Here is a 23,096-nt window from a genome sequence, read left to right on the forward strand (position 1 = left end):
ATTTCCAGAATTAACAGTAGTTATTTTAGACTGGCATCAGTCGTTAGAGTCATTACATGTAAAGCACTTGGCCATAAAATCCTCTCTGATACCACTTTCTCATAAAATTTACAATATCTCTAGCCTCTGTCTCTGTTGAGATAAGCCACAGTAAAAGGGAGCTACAGAAAATTTGATATATATTTTTAAAAAAAATGAATAAATAAATGGGAAATGTTTAATCTCAACAGACTGTGTAAGTCTATAGTTATTTGAGATGCTCTGAAAAGAACAGCCAGGATATAAATTTAGTCGGGGTATTTCTGTACCATTGCCTTACAATGGAGTCATTGAAGGCTCTAGTGGGAGCGTTAATGGTAGTTATATTGCCATGGTGTAATCGAAATTTTATGGGTGATTTCAAGTAAATATAACGGAGTCGACTGGCTGTCTTAGTGAATGATTATTACTAATGTTTATGTTGCAAACCTATCAATACTTGAAAGAATGAAGCAGTTGGCAGAAAAATAAGGGAAGTTAAGCTTTGGTGTAGACGGGGCCTAAGGATTTAGCTCTCATCATACATTTTCATCTTACGGTACCTACTTTTTTAATGGGAAACTGAAGTGAGAAAAAAATCCTCGGATGAAAATCTTTGACACGTTGAACAACATTCCTCACTATGTATTTTTATAAAAGTGTGCCTCATATTGTCATGTATGCCATTAAATGAGAGAAAAAAGTATTGTAAGAATACATTTTCATCTTACGGTACCTACTTTTTTAATGAGAAACTGAAGTGAGAAAAAAATCCTGGGATGAAAAAGTCACCAATCTTTGACACGTTGAACAACATACCTCACTATGTATTTTTATAATAGTGTGCCTCATATTGTCATGTATGCCATGGAATGAGAGAAAAATGTATTGTAAGAATACATTTGTTTGGATATCTGCCTTGCCCTTTTCATTTGCTCCTCCATTAACCGTTTCTGTCTAAATGTCCTACGGACCAATATCATGACATTATTTACACCCGAAAATATATCTTCGCAAATGTCAATTTAGACTAACTCCTAGACCGTTGTATAATATTTTTCAAACGTTTGTTTTAAAAATTGTGAATATAGCCAGTCTAAAGCATATTTCTAATATCAAATTACAATCCGTTCCTTGAGAAAAAATTTAAAATAGACTGGCATTTTTCTCTATTACACAGAATCAAAGAAAAAATATTTAAAACTAAAATTTAATGACGAATTCTTTATCATCGGTCAAATGGCCAGTCTATCGCCGAATTTAACCCTACTCGAAATCCTTTAAAGGGCGCTGGTTGAAACAACTTTCACTGCTTCAATAATGGAAAACATAAATATTTGTCCACGTACAAGTAGAACAGTATTTCATAAGCTAGTCTGGTGTAGGCCCTACACACGAATTGTAGGAGGAGCTTCCTTAAAATACATGAATGCGAGTAAGGTCAAGAAACGGTCAGTTTGTTCCATCCAGGTGAATCACCTGACTGACCCTAGTAGAGTATTTGATCCCTGTGGAATCTTAGCTACACAAGTACATAAGGTCAGAGGAAGTATTATAAATTACTGCTAGAATTGAGTTGATTGAAGAAAAACGGAAGATAATAAGTACATCGTGTTATTCTAAAACTCACTGCGTTACAGTTGAATTCTAAACAGGCACTATTAAATCATCAATGTTTTTAGTTTTAGTCAATAAAGAATCATTTTCAGGATTTTCTATAGTGGAATATATTATGAATTTAATTTGTACTATTTGATTTAACCTGACCACATTTTGAAGTGTTAATATGTAAAACTTTACAGATAAGATATAGAAGACAGTGTATCAATAAGAATTTGTATGGTTTCAAATGATACCAACGTCTGAAAAATGCACCAGTTAATCGTTTATTCAACTCTTTTAATTCATGACTCATGTTTTGTGTTAAACATATTCGGTGGTGCTTATAATTTATGTAATTCTGGATTTTATCTTTATTTACAGACACTGTTTTCTTGTGCGTAATATTTCTTTTGTGTACATGGATATATATGCTAAGAATTATGTTTCATGTATTAACGAGAGTTTCATTGTAAAGCTTACTAATCTGTCCATCCATATTCAAACGCTGTAGATAGAGCGCCTACTTCATCCGATTTATAATTACATTCCGAAAATTTTCACGCGATTCGGGTTTTATCGTATGTTTAACATGGAAATATTGAACCGTCCAAATACTGGAAAAATACAGCTTTTTTGGTACGTTCGTGCATTCAATAGGTCATATATTGTAAGGATGTTGTTTGTTGCCAATAAACGTAAAAGAATGGATAAATAAAACAGATATATGATAAATAGTTATACTCCAATTTGTCTGTGTACAAATAAAAATATTGTATCTATCTTTATGCATATAATTTGTAGAAAATAAGCGTATTCAGTGCAGCTTAGGCACTTATAATTGTTCCGTTTACATTTAATACATTATATACCACCATGTAAATATTGCATTAATATACTATTGACTGGGCTTGGGAAGACAATGTAATCGACAGGAGTAAATTTCCATATTAAAAAAAAAACAACAACAAAAAACAACAACAAAAAACATGCTGGACTTTGTTCATCGGAATGTAGACGATTGCACAATGCAATATCTTCTTTTTTTTTAAATCACAACTAGAAATAAAAGACATTGTAGATTCTTTGTTGATAGCAAATTATTTAGAAGTAATTTTGCATTTATTATCCTGACTTTTTATAGTTACACATGTTATCTAAAGAAAAGAACATAATAGTTCCTGGTACTGAACGTTTTCATAAAAATGTCAGCTTATCAAAATTTCAAATGTCCACTTTTAGATAGCCGAAAATAATATCCAGTTCATTTAACTGATTCGTAACGTTTCATTAAGTTTGATTTGCTCCACACCTGAGCGTAATGCGGGGTAGATACAGGTATTCGTAATGTTTTCAGTATGCTATCGCTACGTTATCTGTCTAGCGATACAAATACGTGTAATAAAATTATGTAGTATAAACGAGTGGAAGAGTTCAATCATTGCTACAGTATTTACATTGAAACAGTAAACCTTAACTTCTATTTTTATAATGTTTGACCAGCTTAGCATTGTCTTAGAAAATTTCGTTAACTCTTATAATCTATGTTAAATGTTCGTTAGCGGAATTACGCTATCGAGTCAAATAAACTGTTTCGTCTGCTTCCAAGTCAAGTGATGGTCTGCTTCCAAGTCAAGTGATGTATAAGCAGAAGTCTACGCCTTAGCGGAATTCCGCTATAACAATTTCATTCCAGTGGTTCCACTATTTTATTTTCATAATCTTATCTCAAACTCGATACACCAAAATGTCCGATATGCTTAAAGAAATTTCGTTAGCTGACACAGAACTTGTTGACTTGCAAGTTTCGTTTTGTATAATTATGGAATAGCACCAGTCCCCTTTTCATGAACAAACTCGCAATACTTCATTCCCATTGTAACAGACTGGTGAGAAATTGATATATCCTCAGAATGATGTCACAGGTAAAGAAAATACTAATTCAAAATTTCATGACAAAACGTATTTGATTCCCAATTGGGCTAGTTTATGTCACAACTTGACAGTATGGAAACTGTCAACTGCAAATGGAACGTGTTTTATGCAATTTAATTCCTCCTCGGGTTGATCATAGGTTCGAATTTAGTCACTCTCAAAGGTTACCGTTGATACCATGTAGAACAGAGTTCTATAGAGCATCTTTCTTACCCTCTGCAATACGGGAATGGAACAGTTTACCAGCTTCTATTTCAAACCTAACGGACATCCATTCTTTCAAAAATGCTTTAAATGCAAGAAGCAATCTGAAGCATAACACTCTGTTTAAACTGGCCAGCGTAGGCTCCAGATGCTTCATACTCGCCAAAGACTGGGTTGTAGTTCACTAAACTTTGATCTCCATCGGCGTTCACTAATTGACCCTCCATTGTGTAAATGTGGCTTAGACGAAACAGTCAGTCATTTCTATTTATCCTGTCCAAACTACACCCAGCAAAGACAAAATCTTTTGACTAACCTCCCTTGTCCCGCTACAATTGAAAACCTTCTGTTCGGCAACGAGCGTCTGTCTTTCGAGCAAAATAAGCATGTCATATTCAAAGCTCAGCAATTCATTGCAGCGACAGGTCGTTTTGATCCGAGTCTGAATATATTTTTTTTACTTTATTTTCTTCATTGTTTTTTGTGTCGTTTTTTTCATCCGTCTACATTAGTTTGAAGAAATATTCAGTTTTTTTCCCTGTATGTTTTTTTTAATTTTCTTCTAAGTTTACTTTTCTACTTTGTTTTGATCATTCAACAATGCATATCTTGTTGCAACCTGTCATAACAATAACAATCTAACTGTAAGTACACAAAATGCTTAGGAAAATGATTCAGATAAGTTACCTTGTAACTATATTACTAATCTTAACTGTATTCGTTACAATGCTGTTTATGTTATGTTAACTACTGTTTAAACTAAAAGTTACCGACCATTCCCAGTCGGTGCACATTGATTCAACTTGATTTTGTTGTATTGCTAACCAATTTAACCACAGGTACCAATTATCGACAAAATATTACATTTCTTTTTATTAACGCTGTATACTTATAAACTGAAAGTAATTACCATGTTTGAAGACAAACAGTTAGGGAACCCGTCCGAAATCGCACGATGCCAATCATCTAGCCTCGTTTTCAAATTCAGCAGTGCTGACGAAAAACCTCCAAAAAGTATCAGAAGATATTGTTATGTCCAACAAAACATTGCATTTCATAAAAATTGCCAAATTGAGGCAATAATTAAGTCCACATGTCTGACGCTAATCCTATTTCACTAAACCCAATAGTTTTTTATTCTCCCAATTGAAGTCGAAAGTAACTGTCAAGACTTTAAACAATTCAGCTTGGTTCTGGTTGGTCTGTATTAAATAATTGTTCTTAACATTAATCGACTTTAATAGGTAGAATGTGTCATGTGTCCCCACTGGTTCCATTTTGTGTGTCTAAATGCTGAATAACGAGGCCAAAGATGAAATTGCTAATGAATCATGAATATTATTTTGGGTTTTGTGACGAAAATATAAAAAATGTAAACTGTTAAATTTGTTGCTACTCCTCATTTAAATTGTTTGCATTTATTTTTATTAGTCAACTTTTTGTAACTGTTTGGTAGTGCTTAACAATTTAAAAGAAAACAAATAATAAGAAATACCACATTTACTGTAGCTCCAATGATTTATACCATTGTCGATAATTGGTCAAGAACTTGTTCACAATTTTGTAATCGGATAGATCTGAAAAACAATGACGTCACATATTTACATCCCGTGCCGAAAAAGTAAAAAGTGTGGAATTATAAGATAAAAGGTCAGTCTGTTACTACACAATATTGCTTTTATCCTGTGAATCTTTTGACAGAAATTAACCACAATTATACATTCCCTATACCCTAAATTTAACAACCCTCTTCTTTTTAATACCATCTCCAATTTGTATATCATTCTCATATAATTAAATTCGCATTGTTGCTGGTTACTATATGACAGTTGCTATTTGCCTGTTGCTAGTTCTTGCATTTTTATTTACCGTTATATATTTACTGTTTAAAGTGATGAAGAGCCAATTATGAATAGAGATTTTGACCTTTCATGAATGTATACAACATAAAAAGTGTGATGTCAGTGCTCTTAAAATAAATAATGAATTCTCAAAAGCCTTCCTATTGCTAATTTGTAAACAAATGGCAAATATCAATTGGCAGTTCGAGGCTTGAACGGAAAACTGCCGTAGCTCATGTTAAATAATGAACGAGCTACATCAGTTTTCCGTTCAACCCTCAAATGCGCAATTGGCAAACAGCATTTAGAGAACGATCACTCTGTAAATGGCAAAAAAGCAAGTAGCAATAAGGAATTAGCATTTAGCAATTGACACCTATCAACTTGCAGGCGGAAAAAATAGAAGATAATTGCAAATAGCAGTTCACAAGTGGCAAAAATAAACAACACAAACAACAACAACAACAACAAAAACATTTGACAAAAACAATTGGCAAACGGCAAGTGGTGAGTCCAAACCACATTCTATAGTACTAGGTCTAAAACGCAAATATTAACCATTTACGAAGCATGATCTTCAAAATGGATAATTTCTCTGAACTATAGTTATTTCAAATATTTATGGCGTTTTCATAACAGCTGTATCTTGTTCGATACTTGACAAGTATCAGTTTTCAATCTTTACAGATGATCCAATATAGTATATCAATCATATTATATATGAGGACTAGGTAGCAACGTAAAAAGTTATGAATAGCTATATAGAAAATGCCTGCAGATGAAGTTCCGTTTTGAAACAAATAAGTTTGACAACCATGTTTGACAGTATAAGATTAGAATCTCATAATTATATAGCTTTTTGTGATATACAGAAAACTATTTTACTTTTAATAAATGCATTTATGTTCTCTTGTAGAAATAAATATTGTTATTTTTTTGTGATAAATGTGCACTAATTTTCATAATGTAAGGGATGACTTGTCCGCTATTAATCAACATCAGTGGGAGTAATTGAGAGTGCGAGTTTGTACTTGTGCGGATACGCATGCGTATATGTTCAGAACGTATCTCATGCAACAGAACAGTAAAAATTATTCACATAAAAGTGTAAATGTACAAGTCATGTATCAGGTAAAGATTATCTGATAGTCTTAAGCAAACGCTGAATATTATGTATACATGTAGAAATTTAATTCACATTTTGCGTGCTCATGTACATGATGTCACTATCTCTCTATTACTAAGCATACTGCATGCTATTTATAATAGGTTCTACCATCACCAACAAAATAAGTGCATTTATGTCCTCTTGTAGAAATAAATAGTGTTATATTTGGTGATAAATGTGCACCAATGTTCATAATGTAAGGGATGACTTGTCCGCTATTATTCAACATCAGTGGCATTCCGGTTTACGGTTTAATTTGCAAATTTATAAGTCAACACGCTTAGCGGTGAAAATTACGAGTCCGTGCATATATTTGCCACGCCCACGAATCAGTTTTCTAGCTGAAATCGTCCGAACAACATGGATAGAAAAATTCCCTCCCACCCTTCCCTTTAGGACTGATATATATTATCAATTTGACGTATTTCTGCTGTCAAGTTTGTTTTCAGATCCAGACTAATACATTTACGGAGTCCCAGGCATGCCAACGCGGAATTCGCAAAGGGCTGGTCGTGTCCAGAAAGCGTCCTCCGGAATTGATATAAACATTTTGCTAAAAACTGTCGCAGTGACTAATTATTTAATCAAATGAAAATAGTGAACGAACGTTTTTTTTTCTTAAAATATTTTGTTGTAACTTCTGAAAGAGGTGAAAAGTTTTAAGTTGCTAGATATAAAGTGAAAATAATCTTCACATTTGATATGATGTTTTATGTTTTCTTTATTCTATTTATTTTATTACTTGTATCTAATTTTATGCAGATATAATAACACTTTTATTACTTTTAAATGTAATCCAACGCTTTCCCGTACTTTTCCCAATAAGAGTTTTTGGGGTTTTGGTGCGCGGATTACAAATATATCTGTCGCGACCTTTACGTAAAGCGACAAACACTGCATACGAATGACACTATTCATCTTTGCTTATTACAGTATCAAATATTAATTTCTAAATTGAGCATAAATATTTTTATATTTGATCTACACCTTTTTGATAAAGACTTTTCCTTGCATTATGATACAACGGCTGTATGTAAGAAATGCAAAATAATATTTTGCTAATTCTACTATAAACTATAAAATTTAAAAGCAATAATTGCATGATGCCTTCGCGTCCAATATTTACTTGTAGTTCTTTTATCTTATGGGATAATAATGAATAATTTGCCTCGCTTTCTCATCAACTATTAATGCAGAAATCTCTGCATATTGCCAGTTTTTTTTTCATTTTCATCTTACAACACGGGCTTCTGCATCTTTGCGTTGCCTGTAAGTTGCTAAGCAATTTAGCTAGTGAATTGTATTCTGTTTATATTCATTTCTATAACTTTAAACATGCTGTATGCCATAAAATCAATGAAATAAGGTCGCGGCCATTTCCCATCTAGCTCTTTGTGTTTGTTGTTTTGTGATTGATTATATGAGTAGTTTTAGAATATTAATACTGACGTCTTGCAACGGCTGTCATAGATACAGCGAACCTCGTAAAATATCTTATGTTCTACCTTATTCGTAACGGTCTTAAGTTCGTCCTTGCATCAAGACTAAGCCATCCACCTGCATTTGGGTTCATTACTTAGTGAGCTGCTTAATACAGGTCTGGCTGTATATTTTTGTAATTGAGAGGTTGCGAGTTTGTATTTGTGCGGGTACGCATGTGTGTAGGTTCAAACTGTATTTCATGCGACAAAATCAAGTAAAAATAATAACATAAAAGTGTAAATGTACATGTCATGTATCAGGTAAAGGTTTTCTGATAGTCTTTGGCAAACGCTGAATATTATGTATACATGTAGAAATTTAATTCACATCTTGCATGCTCAGGTGCATGATGTAGCTATTTCTCTATTACTAAGCATACTGCATGCTATTCATAATAGGATCTATCATCACCAATAAAATAACAGTGTTAACTTGTTGTTGTTTGAGATGTGGACAAAATAAATTGTATTACTTTACGACATATGTAAAAACTTTATTTTCAGATTTTAACAGTGTGGATATATCAACGGATATTTTTTAAACAGTTTATGGTATATGGAGGTAACGATTTAGAAATTAGAGAATGTCCGAATGTGACCTGAAGATTATAATATACATTTAAGGAAGCAGGAAATTACATATTAGAGAGTTTGAGATTTCAACCTTCGCCTTCCCCTTCAACGTCTCTCATATATATTTGGGGTAACACGTCATCGATATGCGTATATTTTATTTATATCAGACGTTGCTCCTTAAATGTATATTATAATCTTCAGATCACATTCGGACCATTTGTAGGCACACAAGTTTAATCAGTACTGACAGCATAATTTTATTCCATTATTTCCGCAAAGTTTAATTTGTAAAGTCAATCCTCATGTTTGAAATCTTGCGGTTGGCATGATTCGTCAACGCTGCTTAATAGTATTGTTACGAACCTATGAACTTCGTAGTAAAGAATAAATTACTTTTTTAAATCTAACATATTAAACGAAGCATGTGCTAACTATCGTAAAATAAAGAAATAGGCATAAAATATAATCTAACCATAATTATGTAGATATTGAAACTATCTATTTCAGCTGGTATTGAAATTGCGGAATGTAAAATTAACTGCGCATGTTGTAAGAATCAAGTATGTGGTCCATTAGGTTATTTTGAAGAAGGTAATTGTTATCATGGTTGCATTGCTGGGTACTATGGTGCACGGTGTTATCAAAAATGCACTTATAACTGTACAAAATGTCACCCTGATGACACATGCACTTCCTGCTACGATGGATATCACCTTGGTGCAAATAAAGACTGCACTGAAAAATGCCCCACTGGATGTTTATCATGTAAATCAACTGGAGAGACATGCATTGCATGCTTAGATGGAATGTTTGGAGAGTTCTGTAATGAAACATGTCCTTTGAATTGCAAAAATAAAAAATGTGATAGAAACAGCGGTGCATGTTCTGATGGATGTCAGATGCACTTTGTTGGCATAAAGTGTCAAAACTGTGACGAGGGTAGATATGGAGAAAACTGTGAATATGCTTGCCCTGAGCGATGTTCAAGAGGTGTTTGTTTCAATGAATCTGGTAACTGCAAAGGTTGTAATGGCAATTTCGAAGGTGAAAAATGTGAAAACTGTCAGACTGGGTACTACGGACCATATTGCAACGACAAATGTTCTAAAAATTGTTTCATTGATATTTGTGATAGAAATTCAGGACTATGTACTCATGGGTGTAAAAGTAATTATTTCGGAGACAGATGCTGCTTGCAAAACTCCAATTGTATGAAATGTTCGTCTAATACAGAATGCAATGAATGCAAGTCAGGTTTCTATGGGGAAACATGTAACAAGACATGCAGCAGCGATTGCGTTGGTAACTTGTGCAAAAAGGAGACTGGCGTGTGTGTGCTTGGATGTCACGAGAAATGTGATGATCATAAATGTGGTAGTGATGTAGGTTAGTACACATAAGAGGTGAAATATTAAATGTCTTTAATAATACGATTATGCTAGAAGGTAGTTATGTATTGAGGGTTCCGTTAAAATGTAGTTACAGACCTATTTACATGTACCGTTTTTAGAATTAATGAATCTTCGACACAAAATGCATCCACCTTGCTCGGGAAACATCATATTTCAATTAAGTAATATATTTTTAATCGACATCGGGTTCTTCTTCAGATCTTTTAGACATATCATTTCACTTGCTTAGAGTCTTGAAAATGTCTGTTATATGTATACTAGTAACTTTCTTCTCATGCACTGTTGACAGAAAATCAAAAACCAGAGGATAAATCCCAGACAGTCATTATAGTGATGGGTGTAATCATAGCACTTTTAGCTCTTGTTGTCATTAGTTTGACTGCATCGAAAATTGTCGTCTGGAGAAGGAAATCTACTCAGAGGTAAGCGTAATGATTTTTTTTTCAAATTAAGTTTTGTCAAATTGTTTACCGAAAAGTGTAGCAATTGAAATGTTGTTAATTGATTGGAATTCAAATTTTATTACCTTTTTTTCACAGTGCATGATTTTGGAATTGTTACGTACTATGTACTACATATGAAGAGCAAAAAAAAAAAACAAATTGGAAAAAAAGTGGAAATCCACAGGTCGCCCGACACGACGTTAACAAAAATATTGCAGGCTAGGTTTGACTGAGTAAAAAAAATGTTTGATTTTTGTTAAGTGTATGAGCATTTTAAGTCATTAAGACTTCAAAGAAATTTCTTAACATAAGTAATTGATTCCGATTTATCATGTAACAAAACATAACTGCTTGAGTTTCAGAAACACTGAAGCCGCAATAGTAACTTTCGAAAATGCGATCTCATCTACAAATGCTGAACTGAGGGGAGATAAAGGTTTGCTTTCAATCAATTTAACTGGAACTGTTTTATGAATCCAATACAATGTGAAAAAAGAAACAATAGAAATAGAATGATAACACATCTACTTAAGCAACATTTACTAGATGATATATGCATTAAGTTAACATTTCTGATCAAATTCATACCGTAAAAATGGTATATAAACAAGATCGTAACTTTCCTTGGAAAACAAATATTCATAATTTTTAGTTTAGATAAACTTCGCCTTGATTACGAGGATTTAACATTTTATTGCAGAAAATATGTCCACAAGGAGAGATCATATTTACTATAACACAAAGGAAGACAATCATGGTAAATATCTTTTACTGTTTTGATTTAAGTGGTAGATTGATTTCATGAATTGAAGTAAGTTCCCTTTTTAATAAGTTTTGTTTCAAAGAAAGATATATTCACTAATTTGTTACAGTACGAAAGTGACCAAATAGATTATAAAATACTTATCTTAGAAAACATGTGATTCTGCGTTATAAAAATTAAATATCCAACAGCGAACGCTAAAAATGCAGCCTCCAAAAATCACAGCACACAGACAATTCAAAGAAATTCTGTATATGATTTTGTATTCTTCAGCCATTTTTATGTAATATAAACTAATATTCACAGTTTAATGACATTTCATTAACATGGATATATTTTAATGGCAAGTAGTAAACGTACCATTAACTAGTATGTGTCATCTTAATATAAACTAACAAATGAATAGTTTGTAAAACACATAGGCAGTAATAGGCCTAATTCATCAGAAACCGTTTTCCATTTCAATGTCACAGTGATAGAGACCTATGAGGTATTGACCGTTTAAACTAAAGTGTTAATATCCAGATTTGTCCTTAAGAAGTGTTCAAGATATTGATCGGAAGCCGTTTTCCGTTTCAGAATTACTGTGACCTTGACCTCTGATGCAAGAAAAAGAAAAAATATTAAGGATCATTATGCGACCACTTAATAATTCTATGAAGTAAACAAAAACAGTAGTACAAACATTCTTTAGTTATAAAACGGACACTATTTTCAGACTCAAGTTTGGTGTGACCTTACCTTTGATCTACTGGTCAATACAATTATTCAGTGACGAGTTGCGATCTTAGTATGAAGTCTGAAGGCAGTAGACCAAGGATTCTTTCGGTATTGAGCAGAAGGCATTTTCAATATCAATGATCAATGCCACTGTCACCTTGGCCTTTGAACCTCTAAACCCTCAAATCATAGAGGTTATCTATTGACACACAAAAGCCCTATGAATTTTTACGACTAAATCCAAATGTGTATTTTAGTTATTTGTTCAGTATCGATGTCATTTGTGACTAGCAGACCCCTAAACAATAGAGACATTTACTGACCACATGCAATCATCAAGTTTGATAAATTTTAGGAGCTGCTGGACAGATGGTCTGACGATATATAAATATTATATATAAGGTTGTTCTGCTATCCATTTACTGTGATCATAAAGAAACTGTAAGGATACTTAGAAATGTATTTAAATGTATAATGCCCTGTTGTTCTCAGATACACTTTCAGTTGAAATAAACATACACATATTATCAGATTCCTTAAGTGCTAGTATTTCAAAACAAAGTGAATATGAGAAAGTGAATACTGTAGGAGGTATTGTCATTTCAGGCGTGTTTTATTTCTTTTTGTTTACTTTTAATGATGTGTAACAATTGTTCACGAGACTAATGTTCAGAGAGTGGATTTGAGCATTATGAATTAAATTAGTTTACCTATGCTTTCTATCTAATTCATTATAATGTTTTGTTTTAGCATCATGTAACCTAACTAAAGTTATTTATAACCCTTTTCGTCAAAATAATATCAATAATTTACATTTAAATTAATAAGCTATGAGGCAAGAGGTGTTGCACTTTTCATAACCACTCATAAATCGACTCAGCAAGCCGAGTTTTCTATTATTTTGATTGGTTAGCGTTTTATGCTTTAAAAGGATCGTCTTCCATATTTTGTTTTAATGCAAAACGAATTTTCATTCTAGCTTGCTCTACTGTATAGCAGATGATATAGATATTGACAATTATTCCAGATTCAGAACACGAATATGAATATATATCGTCTGCTGTTTGATCATCAAGTAAGTATTTTTTTATTTATCCTCATTGAACCGAAAACAGACTTTTGAATCAAAGATCAATGCTGTCTTTTTTTCGAAGGAAGAGGACGCATATATTCTTTGCTATGCACACAGCACATTAAGAAACATGGTGTCTATTTGCAAAGACCTTTGCTGAGTTTGACGGACATACCTGAACCTAAATGATTTCCATCTTTCTAATGGGATCACTATGGTAGATGCTGAATTTGGCGCCACGTGTGGCTGCCTTTGTATTTAAAGCATCTTTGAACGTGTTAATCATGTTAATCATGGAATGGGTACTATGGTAATCTGCTATAATAATAATTTTACATATCAGGAAAGTGTGTTATTTAGCAAGAATAATCAGACAGACCCAGTTCTTGTCAGTTACGCAATGATATCCAGATATTGTCATGCTTACTGAAGGTTTTCAAGCATCAAACTACTGACACATGTTTGACCTTGCTCACATTATGAGAAAATCAAGCAAATCATAAACAAAATTTCTGGCGATTTATCTCAAAAAATATTTGTTTAGTTTCCAAGTTAATTAAGATGTGTTTAAACTCCACTAGCCTCTTGTTCATTGTTATAACAATGAATTACAATCTCATTATTTTTGTAATTTGGCATATAGAACTGATATCATATTGGGAGTGCAGCAATAAAATATATGCAAAATAGTGCCCAGCTATGCAGGTGGAAATATATTAAGAATTGATTTTAGCCCTTTACTTTGTTAACATTTTTTACATGATTATATTCATAAGAATCATTTACAGATAATACAAGCTGGAAAACATGGAGAGGAACAAAACAATTGATGTACAATTGTAAATGATACGCCTGGCAAATAATGTACTATAGATGATAACGGAGTATATTCTTGATTTACAATAAATGTATATGTACTTTATTCATTGTATGTGTATATTAAATGACGTATTTGGTTACATTTTCTGTTCATTTTTGCTTTTTATTATAGTATAGTACAAGATATTTGCTTTTAAAGTGTTTCATGTTATTATATGTGATGAGCTTAATAACATAATTATTTACATTATTCAGATATGTTAACAACTTCCAGATCTTTGTCAAAATTTTACTTTATAGGTATATATCTCATTATCTATCGCATACACTTATGCTGTCTTAATAAGGATACTGTTAATAGGCAAATATAATCATTACAAAAGAAACATGTTTTTATTTATGATTTGAAACGGTAAACCATCTTAATATGACTGATATTTGTTATTTTTATACTCAGATCAGAAACATCAAGCATGTTATTTCTCGTTTCGCTGTCATGACCCTAAACAAATCCAAAAAATACTTTGTCGTACTGTTCAATAGAACAACAATGCTACAGAACGAATCAAACTAAAACATGAGTTTTTTTTATCAAAGATAAAAGGTAAGGGTAGCTTTTCCTGAAGCACCCCAAATACAGCCATAATAGAGTCATGCATAGCAAAGTGGGCAAATGAATTTGTTATCAAAATTGCCGTATCTAATTTCTCGTTCTATGCGAAAATTCATTTACTGGTCAACTTAACGATAATAATAAGAAAAATATTAATAGTATTTTACATACACTGCAGTGTGACATCAAAATAATCATGATAACAATTTTGGGAGACGACCCCGGAAAACATTTGTAAATCATGGCGAGGACCTCAATAAAAACATATAAACATTTTTATAAAGTATATTTCATAAGAAAAACATTTATAGTTTCTTAGAAATCGATAAAATGTACATGTGTGTAGAAAAACTGTAATCGGACGACAATAGAAATGATTTATTCAAAGTGTGTTCGATTTATTGGGAAAACCCACGTGTAATATGTAAATATTTTCAGTATTGATTTGATCCGTCATGAAAGGTGTTGATGTTTTTATTACATGTACGAGTGTTGCATGCAGAATTGTTATTTTGTAAACTACCTGCTTGAGTTATTTGTCTAACTTTTGAGAATAATAATATTCAAATTTATAACAAGATTAAGCTTACCAAAAGGTTCCTTCTAGCGCATATTAAATATTCTTTTTAAGGGATTTGTTTTAGCATTCTGTTACAGATGTTTAATAAAACTATTATGAAAATTGTGTTTTGTTAGTTTACGTTTACGTGCATTCTTATCTAGATCTATTTAAGAATATTTAAAAAGTTATTTCACACAAACATTTATCTAACTAAGACACCTTTAGATGAGCGGTTCTACCTAAATATTATCAGCGGACAATAAATGATAAAGACCATCATTCTACCAAAATTTCGGAAACACAGTCGAAACCTTCCCCAGTGGCACAGATCAGAATTTGATCGTATTTTTGCCTCTTTGTAAATTTCAAGTTACACATAGAAATACAATGACAGAAAAATGCTGCCAAACGCGCTAATTTTGCATTGTATGATGGAGAACGATAAAGCCAGTCGATAACGGTCCATCCGCCCTTTTAGACACAATGAAGTATATAATTGCTACGTAGAGTATAGACCGCAGAACGATAAAGCCTTTTGTTTGTTTTGGGTTTAACGCCGTTTTTCAACAGTATTTCAGTCATGTAACGGCGGGCAGTTAACCTAACCAGTGTTCCTGGATTCTGTACCAGTACAACCCCGTTCTCCGCAAGTAAATGTCAACTTACCCATGTGAATCAGAGGTAGAGGACTAATGAGTTCAGACACAATGTCGTTTATCAAATAGTCGCGGAGAACATACGCCCCGCCCGAGGATGGAACTCATAACCCCGCAATCCATAGACCGACGCTTTACCTACTGAGCTAGAACGATAAAGCCATAAGAAAAAGGGCTTATATATAAAGTCGGCACCAACAAACTAATGGGTTTGAAGAAAATGCGTACAAAAAGTTCACAGCTTGAATCTTACAAAACAACTTACCAAAAGGCATGAGGTTACAAAATTCGAAATATTTTATTGCTCAATAAAGTGAACAAAAATGCATTATACAGTTCTGGATAAAGACAAGGGAAGTAACTGAAAAGTTGTAATACGGTGACGGTGCGTAGTAACAGACAAGCGGAAAATCTTGTAAAGTATGTTTTGATGGTAATACTTAAAACGTCAAAATCATATAGTTGGTATGAAATAAAATACATGAAAAGATACTTTGGAAGCAAAGAATGCAACCAAGTAGAATGATAGCAGACGATATTTTGGGCGTGAGTCTTTTTTTAGATGGTGCATATTCATTTAGTTAATCTCTATTCTACATTATGACCTGTTAGATGTAGGAGTTATATTATTTAAACTATATTATTGTTTCTTGTAGGTCTGTTATTAGGCTACGTAGTTGTATTTCACTAACTATTGACTTAAAGATGCGTAAAAACACATTGGCAAAGAGGCTATTTGTAATGAATATGCATGAATCCAAAATGGCGACGCCCTACTGGAATTCGGATGCCTTTGATGATACCCTTGTATCCATTACCTGCTCAGTCAAGTGTGACATGTTCACCATAAGTGATCCTTCCCTTGAGAAGGAACAATTATGATATATTTATTTATTTTGCCAGCATGTTTACATATGTTTACTTTGATTCTACCGTGTATTTGTATAATATTGTCTGACATTTTATTCATTTTTGCAACCTTATTTTTGGATGGTAGTGGATAGATTATTAGTTCAATAGAACAAACATTAACGCTTTTCTTAATAAACTTTTAAAATTATTGAAATAAAATTAATTAATACTATACATTCATTTAACTGAGATATACTTCTGGATGATTTAAACTTTTTGTTTGCATTTCACAAGCACCAACATTTGACACAGTGTATGATATCTCAATACTACTGTAAAAATAACAAATGTATAAAGTAGGCATAATATATATGAATCAATCAAATACTCTTATAATCTTATACAGTTTTTCTTGAAATCAAGTGCACTGCTGCTTGAGCAGTATTATATACTGAACAAAAACGGTAAACCTCAACTTGTTGTTATGTAAATATCTTACAAATAATTGATAATAATTTCCTGAAATGCCATACCATCAGAGCAATAATAATTGATACCAAACACTCATTAAACAAGATTTAGCTTACCAAAAAGTTCCTTCCAGAGCATATTAAATATTCTTTTAAAAGGTCCTCTTACAGATGTTTAATAAATCAATTATGAAAAAAGTGTTTTGTTAGTTTACGTACATTCTTATCTATCTTTTTTTAAAGTATTTAAAGTTATTTGACACAAACATTTATTTAATTTATGATAATAATCACTCACCTTTTGATAAGCGATTCTACCTAAATATTATCAACGGGCAATAAATAATAAAGATCATCATTCTATCAAAATTTAGGGATATATGGCCGTCTGGGCCCTTAACATCAAGTTAGAAGAACAAGGGGTTATATATAGGTAGGGAACCAACACTCTAGCGGGTTTGAAAAAAATCTCGAATTACTTTATAAGTACAGTATATTTTGATGGTAATACTTAACGTCAAAATAATATATAGTTGATATGAAATAAAATCTGTAAAAGGTCCTTTGAAAGCAAAGAATTGCAATAGCCAATAGCAGACGATGATTTTGGGCGGGAGTCTATTTTTAGATGATGCATATTCATTTAATTAATCTCTATTCTACATTATGACATGTTAGATTTAGGAGTCATATGATTCAAACCATATTATTGTTTCTTGTAGGTCTTTTATTACGTAGTTGTATTTCAGTAAAGATTGACTTAAAGATGCGTAAACACACATTGTCAAAGAGGCTATTTGTAATGAATATGCATGAGTCCAAGATGGCGGCGCCCTACTGGAATTCGGATGCATTTGATGATACCGTTGCATCTATTACCTGCTCAGTCAAGTGTGACATGTTCACCATAAGTGTTCCTTCCCTTGAGAAGGAACAATCAAACTATGTCATCATATACATTTACTAGTTTTTACCACCTTATCTTGTAAACGTAATTAAGTACCCTATATAGAGTGAAAACGACGTGTCTTAACGAAAAATAAATTTAAATGTAGAGTAATATTTGACTATTTTCTAGGACAGAGTCAAAGTCTGTACATCCGTATTCTAATAAATGGTATTCAGTTTTTTTATAAAAAGGAAAACTTATAATGGGTCTTGATAGTGAGATAAATAAAATTTTGTCTTTTCATCATTATATATTTTGAAATTTTGAATATTATTAAATGTATGTTAATCTATATGGACGCTTCATTTCAAAATAGTAGTTTCAGTTATTTAAGATATTGGCAAAAAGGCAAATAGTGGCTCTATATAGTTTTTATATATTTTCTGGTCCTTTGGGATTATAGAGTCAATTCAACATATATGTAATAGATATCCGCTTACGCCGGTGCTAGGGGGCATGAGAGGTGTTGCACATTTCATTACCTGTCATGAACAGATTCGTTCAAACCGAGTCTACTATTATTCTTCGTGGTTGCATACTTTGCTTCCAAAGGATCTTTTTACAGATATTTTTAACGGAAAAGTGTGACAGTCAAATTACTGTTGATGTCTCCAGATATCGAATTTTGCTCGTTTTATTCTTATATTTCGTTCCTATTACATTTTATTGTATATTGTATATTGTATATTTGCATTAAAGTCACTTATAAAATGAGATAAGTGTCGACATTGTTTAGTCTATATTGTTCATTTTTGAAAACATAAAGTATTTTCATCGTTTATTTTTAAACAATATTCGTAAATCTAATCTGTATAACACGACTTTGGAATCTCCGTCACCTCCAACCCAGCCGCGTTACTACCACACTGTGGTTAAATCTTAAAAAAAAAAAAACACCAAAAACGTTAAACTACATTTATTAAAATCCCCAAAGAAGTATATAAAATTATGAACATAAATATCATTCACGAGCTTTTCGAGTATTTTCTGGTATTGACATATGTTCTGAATAGTACAAACTGGATTTCCATCCTGTAAGAACATGAATTATTTATTTTCTCATGTTAAAACTTTTCATATCATGATTTATTTTCATACCTTCCTGCATCAATCGAATGCATGTCTTGCCATTGAAAACCAAACCGCTAATCATAACTTCCTTTTACTTGAAAAGTTGCGAACTCAAGATGAAGTTACTTCAGAATATGTTGTTTTTTCGAAACAGAAATTAATGCTTGAGGTACTTTTGTTACCATATCATCGAGGTTATAAATTCCCGATAAGACTACCTGAAAGCAATAAGTGGTTTTGATTCGCTTTTGTTAAGTATTAAAAATGATGCTTTTTTCTTCCTCAGAATATAGACTATTTTGTATCAACTACAATTTATGAGATAAATCCTTACTAGTGTTCAAATAGCTGACATATATTTTTATAATGAAATATTCTTAATAAAATCTGTAAAAGATCCTTTGGAAGCATAGAATTCAACCAAGCAATATAATAGCCGACTAGGTTTGACCGAGTCTGTTCATGGTAGGTATTGAAATGTGCAACACATCTCACGCCCCCTAGCTCAAGCTTTAGCGAAACACATCTATTGGATGGACTCCATGATCCCAAAGGATAGAAAATATAACAACACTAAATCCAGAAGACTTTTAGCCGCAAAAAAAACCATAACATTTTAAGGAGAAAAGTCCCAACTACCTGTGGCGGGATTTGAACCTGGGTCGCTCGGGTGCTCTTCCAATGCTCTAACCACTGAGCCAAAGAGTCGACTCCCTGATGTATTTGTCTGGGATTTGCTTTAAACGTGCGCGACCGTAACAGTATTATGTTCTCATACATGTTTACACATCTATGAAAAATATCAACAGTATAAAAGTAAAACTGTTCGCCAAAGGGAACATAAATAAAGAAATGTTATCCTTATCCGCAAATATGATTTATTTTTTCCGCATGCTATAGGACAATACATCTAAGCACAATTTACCGGCTTGACAGCTTAATTCATTTAAGGATTTATTCATCATGTTTGATTGAAATGCGCCTTCTTATTGCGACTTCATTTGTACCAAATCTGCTTTCTTCTGAAGCCGGTTCCTCATTTCCGGTAGGTATGGTATTCTTTTGAACCAAAGAAATTGTTACATTATTTTCTGTAGGTCACAATTACAGAATGATTCCTGTCATTCACTTTGATATCCGTCGTTATCAAATTCCTGAGTATTTGGTAGCCTTTCATGTTATATCGTTTCGTCGTCTAGAAAAATACAGATTCAAATACTATCGCAGCTTTAAATCAGGCCCTTACTATATTCATAAATTCAATGAACATGTTCTTCCCCGAAGACCTAGATATTTCCTCCGACATTTGAAGACTAAATCAAGACTCCATGACCAGTCCTTGCAGATAAAACAACTTTTGATATATTAGTCATCTAACGCCTTCATTATGAATATATTTTCAAAAATGGAATAAGTAATTCCAGGAGAAGACAGCGTTCTTCTTTCAACTTTACTATTATTTCTTAATCTTTGCCTTTTTCTCTTTTTTGTATATACTTTTCTATCGCATAATCTGATGAAAGACAAATAAACTGCTCAAATACAGATAACATTCGGTCAAGAGACATACTTTGACCCATAATTATGACTAAGCTTTTTTTTTCGCTAGAAGCATTATGAAATAGTACAATATAATGATCGACTTGTGGTAAACTTTATAAGACCTTCTCCTTTTTATTAGAATACATGTTGTCATATTTGGATGTGACGTAAACTACGGACAGGGCTCATTGCTATTCCAACGGGAACTTGTGTCAAGAGGCCGCTTAAAATATAATTGAAATAAATCATGTTCGTAATTCAATCATATATGTTGATTTGAAACATAAGATCTGTTTCACAGCGTTCCGAGTGAAAGAGAATCGGGAGTTTCTAGCTAACCTGAGCACAAAGTTGAAGAAACTTGGCCTGGGTATTTTTGGGCTGTCTTCCTAAAAGATTGTTCAAACGTTCCTCTTGATTGCACATTAGAGCCGCCAGAGCTAAACATAGAAAAATCTACATGCCCTCCTAAACCGCTGATCCGATTTTAAAGTAATTTTACACCAATGGTCCATATGTGACCATCACAAATTATGATGATTTGTCAATAAACATGGCCGCTGCGGCATAAAATTTTATAAATCTTCTTGTATGAAACTTATGGCCTGATTTCAAAATGATTTCACATAAATTGTTCTTTTGTGATCCTGGTAATTTTTTCCTTAATGTATATATTGGGGACTTTAGAATGTCTTCTTGGAATGCCAGAAGGTCCGGATTCTATCTAACAAAACTGTTCAAGCATGCAACGTAACATAACTCAGATGAGCGATATAGGGCCATCATGACCCTCTTGTGATTTAAGTTACATTCAATAGAATTGCAAGCAAATGCATCTTTTACTTGCGGTTTCAGACTATACAAATAGCAATAGTTACATCTAGATTATGTTTTGTTACTTTGTAATCGCTTACTTTCCATGGTGTATGGAAACCTTTCTATAGAACGTGAAATTGAAAGTATAGTTTTTCCTCGTTTTCTAATACATCAAATATTCACTGTTTTAACCAATAAGCAATGGCTCAGTAGACAATGCGGTTAGATCATTTGGCCCGTACTTTTATGTTTTGGATTATTTTTCCACATAATCGTTAATCGTTACTGTCGTCTCGGTTTCATACACCCCGAAAATAGATGTCTCTTCATGCACAGACGTTAACTGTGTGATCTTTTTAATTGTAAAGTGTCCCGGACGAAAGTGATTGGTTTCGTGGTACATGTATTTCCCATTGAAATCTTTGAAAGTAAGCCGATTTTAACAGTTTTCGCACCTTCAATATCAAAAATACTAGTCCGATCAATTCGTAACAGGCTATGCCAAATTACTTCAGAAAATGGGAAAAGCATCAAGTTTGGCAGTTTTTTAATCAAAGCATTTTTTTCTTGGGACCCATTTGATGTCTGTAAAGATGGCCGATACGGCGGCAAGTTTTAAAAATGGCCGCCAAAAGTCATTATTTACCGTATAAGGTTCTAATGAAAGGCCATTATATACTGAACGCCAAAAGTTTAGCAAGTTTATAAGTGCTGGCTTATTTCTCTTCGTTATTTTAAGAAAATAAATTCAATGCCTGCATACCTGATAAACAATCTATTCCAAGTAATTTTATAAAAAATCATACAAAACAAATCACAAATTATTGCAATCCAGTTGTTTGAAGCCCATAGGGGTCCAGTAAAGAGTGTGTTGATTATGTCAGTAACTATTATGACCTCCACACCTATCAATAGCAGCAATGCATCGTTTCCGCATACTACAAATTAGCTTTCTGATGGTTCGTAAGGATAGTCTTCCCATTCCTCATAGACCATTCAATGTGATGACGTCGTTTCGAAAACCTGACCTTACGCCGAAGGTGATCCAAAAGTGCTCAATGGGGGCAAACCGGGAGATCTAGACGGCCATTCCAAGACGTTGGCATTATGTTGACGTAACGCGTTCTGGATGTGTCTAGCGGTGTGCGGACGGGCGTTATCTTGCTGGAAAATGCTCGTATGAAAGAGTGGAAGAGTTTTTGACCGCATTATTCTAAGATGCAATGTATGTTTAGTTTTCATCTCGTTTATATTATATAGTCACAACGATTTCATATTTTATTGTGCAATGATGAATTCTGTAAAGTTATTGAGCACATATGTTCATTGGTCCGTGGCTCTTTTGGGTTATATATCTTTACATAAGCATGTCTGTATTTTACAATATGTCCCTGTAGTTACTGATACGAATACGGGGCCTCCATGTCCGAGTGGAAAAATCATTGACTCACTTGCCTATCACCGTTGTAGGTTTGAAACCCCGCTTTGAATGTAAAACGCAACCACAAATACAT

At 32.9% G+C, this 23,096-nt stretch overlaps 1 protein-coding gene across 2 annotated transcripts; it reads left to right on the plus strand.

The window, feature by feature from the left end:
• The first annotated feature begins 7,939 nt into the window (after positions 1 to 7,939).
• LOC123543275 (protein draper-like) lies at positions 7,940 to 14,482 on the plus strand. Of its 2 annotated transcripts, none has more exons than XM_053523954.1 (7): positions 7,940 to 8,808; positions 9,330 to 10,208; positions 10,524 to 10,656; positions 11,034 to 11,113; positions 11,378 to 11,434; positions 13,188 to 13,235; positions 14,021 to 14,482. In XM_053523954.1, the coding sequence occupies exons 1-6, from the start codon at positions 8,796 to 8,798 to the stop codon at positions 13,226 to 13,228; spliced, it is 1,203 nt and encodes a 400-aa protein (XP_053379929.1). In that variant the 5' UTR covers positions 7,940 to 8,795; the 3' UTR covers positions 13,229 to 13,235; positions 14,021 to 14,482. The 2 variants fall into 2 exon arrangements, with proteins under 2 accessions (XP_053379929.1, XP_053379930.1); XM_053523955.1 differs by having other exon boundaries at positions 7,966 to 8,808; positions 11,040 to 11,113.
• Positions 14,483 to 23,096: the final 8,614 nt, after the last annotated feature.

The sequence above is a fragment of the Mercenaria mercenaria genome, chromosome 14, assembly GCF_021730395.1.
Source record: "Mercenaria mercenaria strain notata chromosome 14, MADL_Memer_1, whole genome shotgun sequence".
In the NCBI taxonomy this organism is placed as follows: domain Eukaryota; kingdom Metazoa; phylum Mollusca; class Bivalvia; order Venerida; family Veneridae; genus Mercenaria; species Mercenaria mercenaria.

What these genes read in the sequence shown, in the direction of transcription:
- LOC123543275 (XM_053523954.1), top strand. An exon ending in AGAAGGAAATCTACTCAGAG is followed by an intron (nt 10,657 to 11,033) that starts GTAAGCGTAATG and finishes TAACTGCTTGAG; the next exon opens with TTTCAGAAACACTGAAGCCG. An exon ending in TGAACTGAGGGGAGATAAAG is followed by an intron (nt 11,114 to 11,377) that starts GTTTGCTTTCAA and finishes ATTTTATTGCAG; the next exon opens with AAAATATGTCCACAAGGAGA.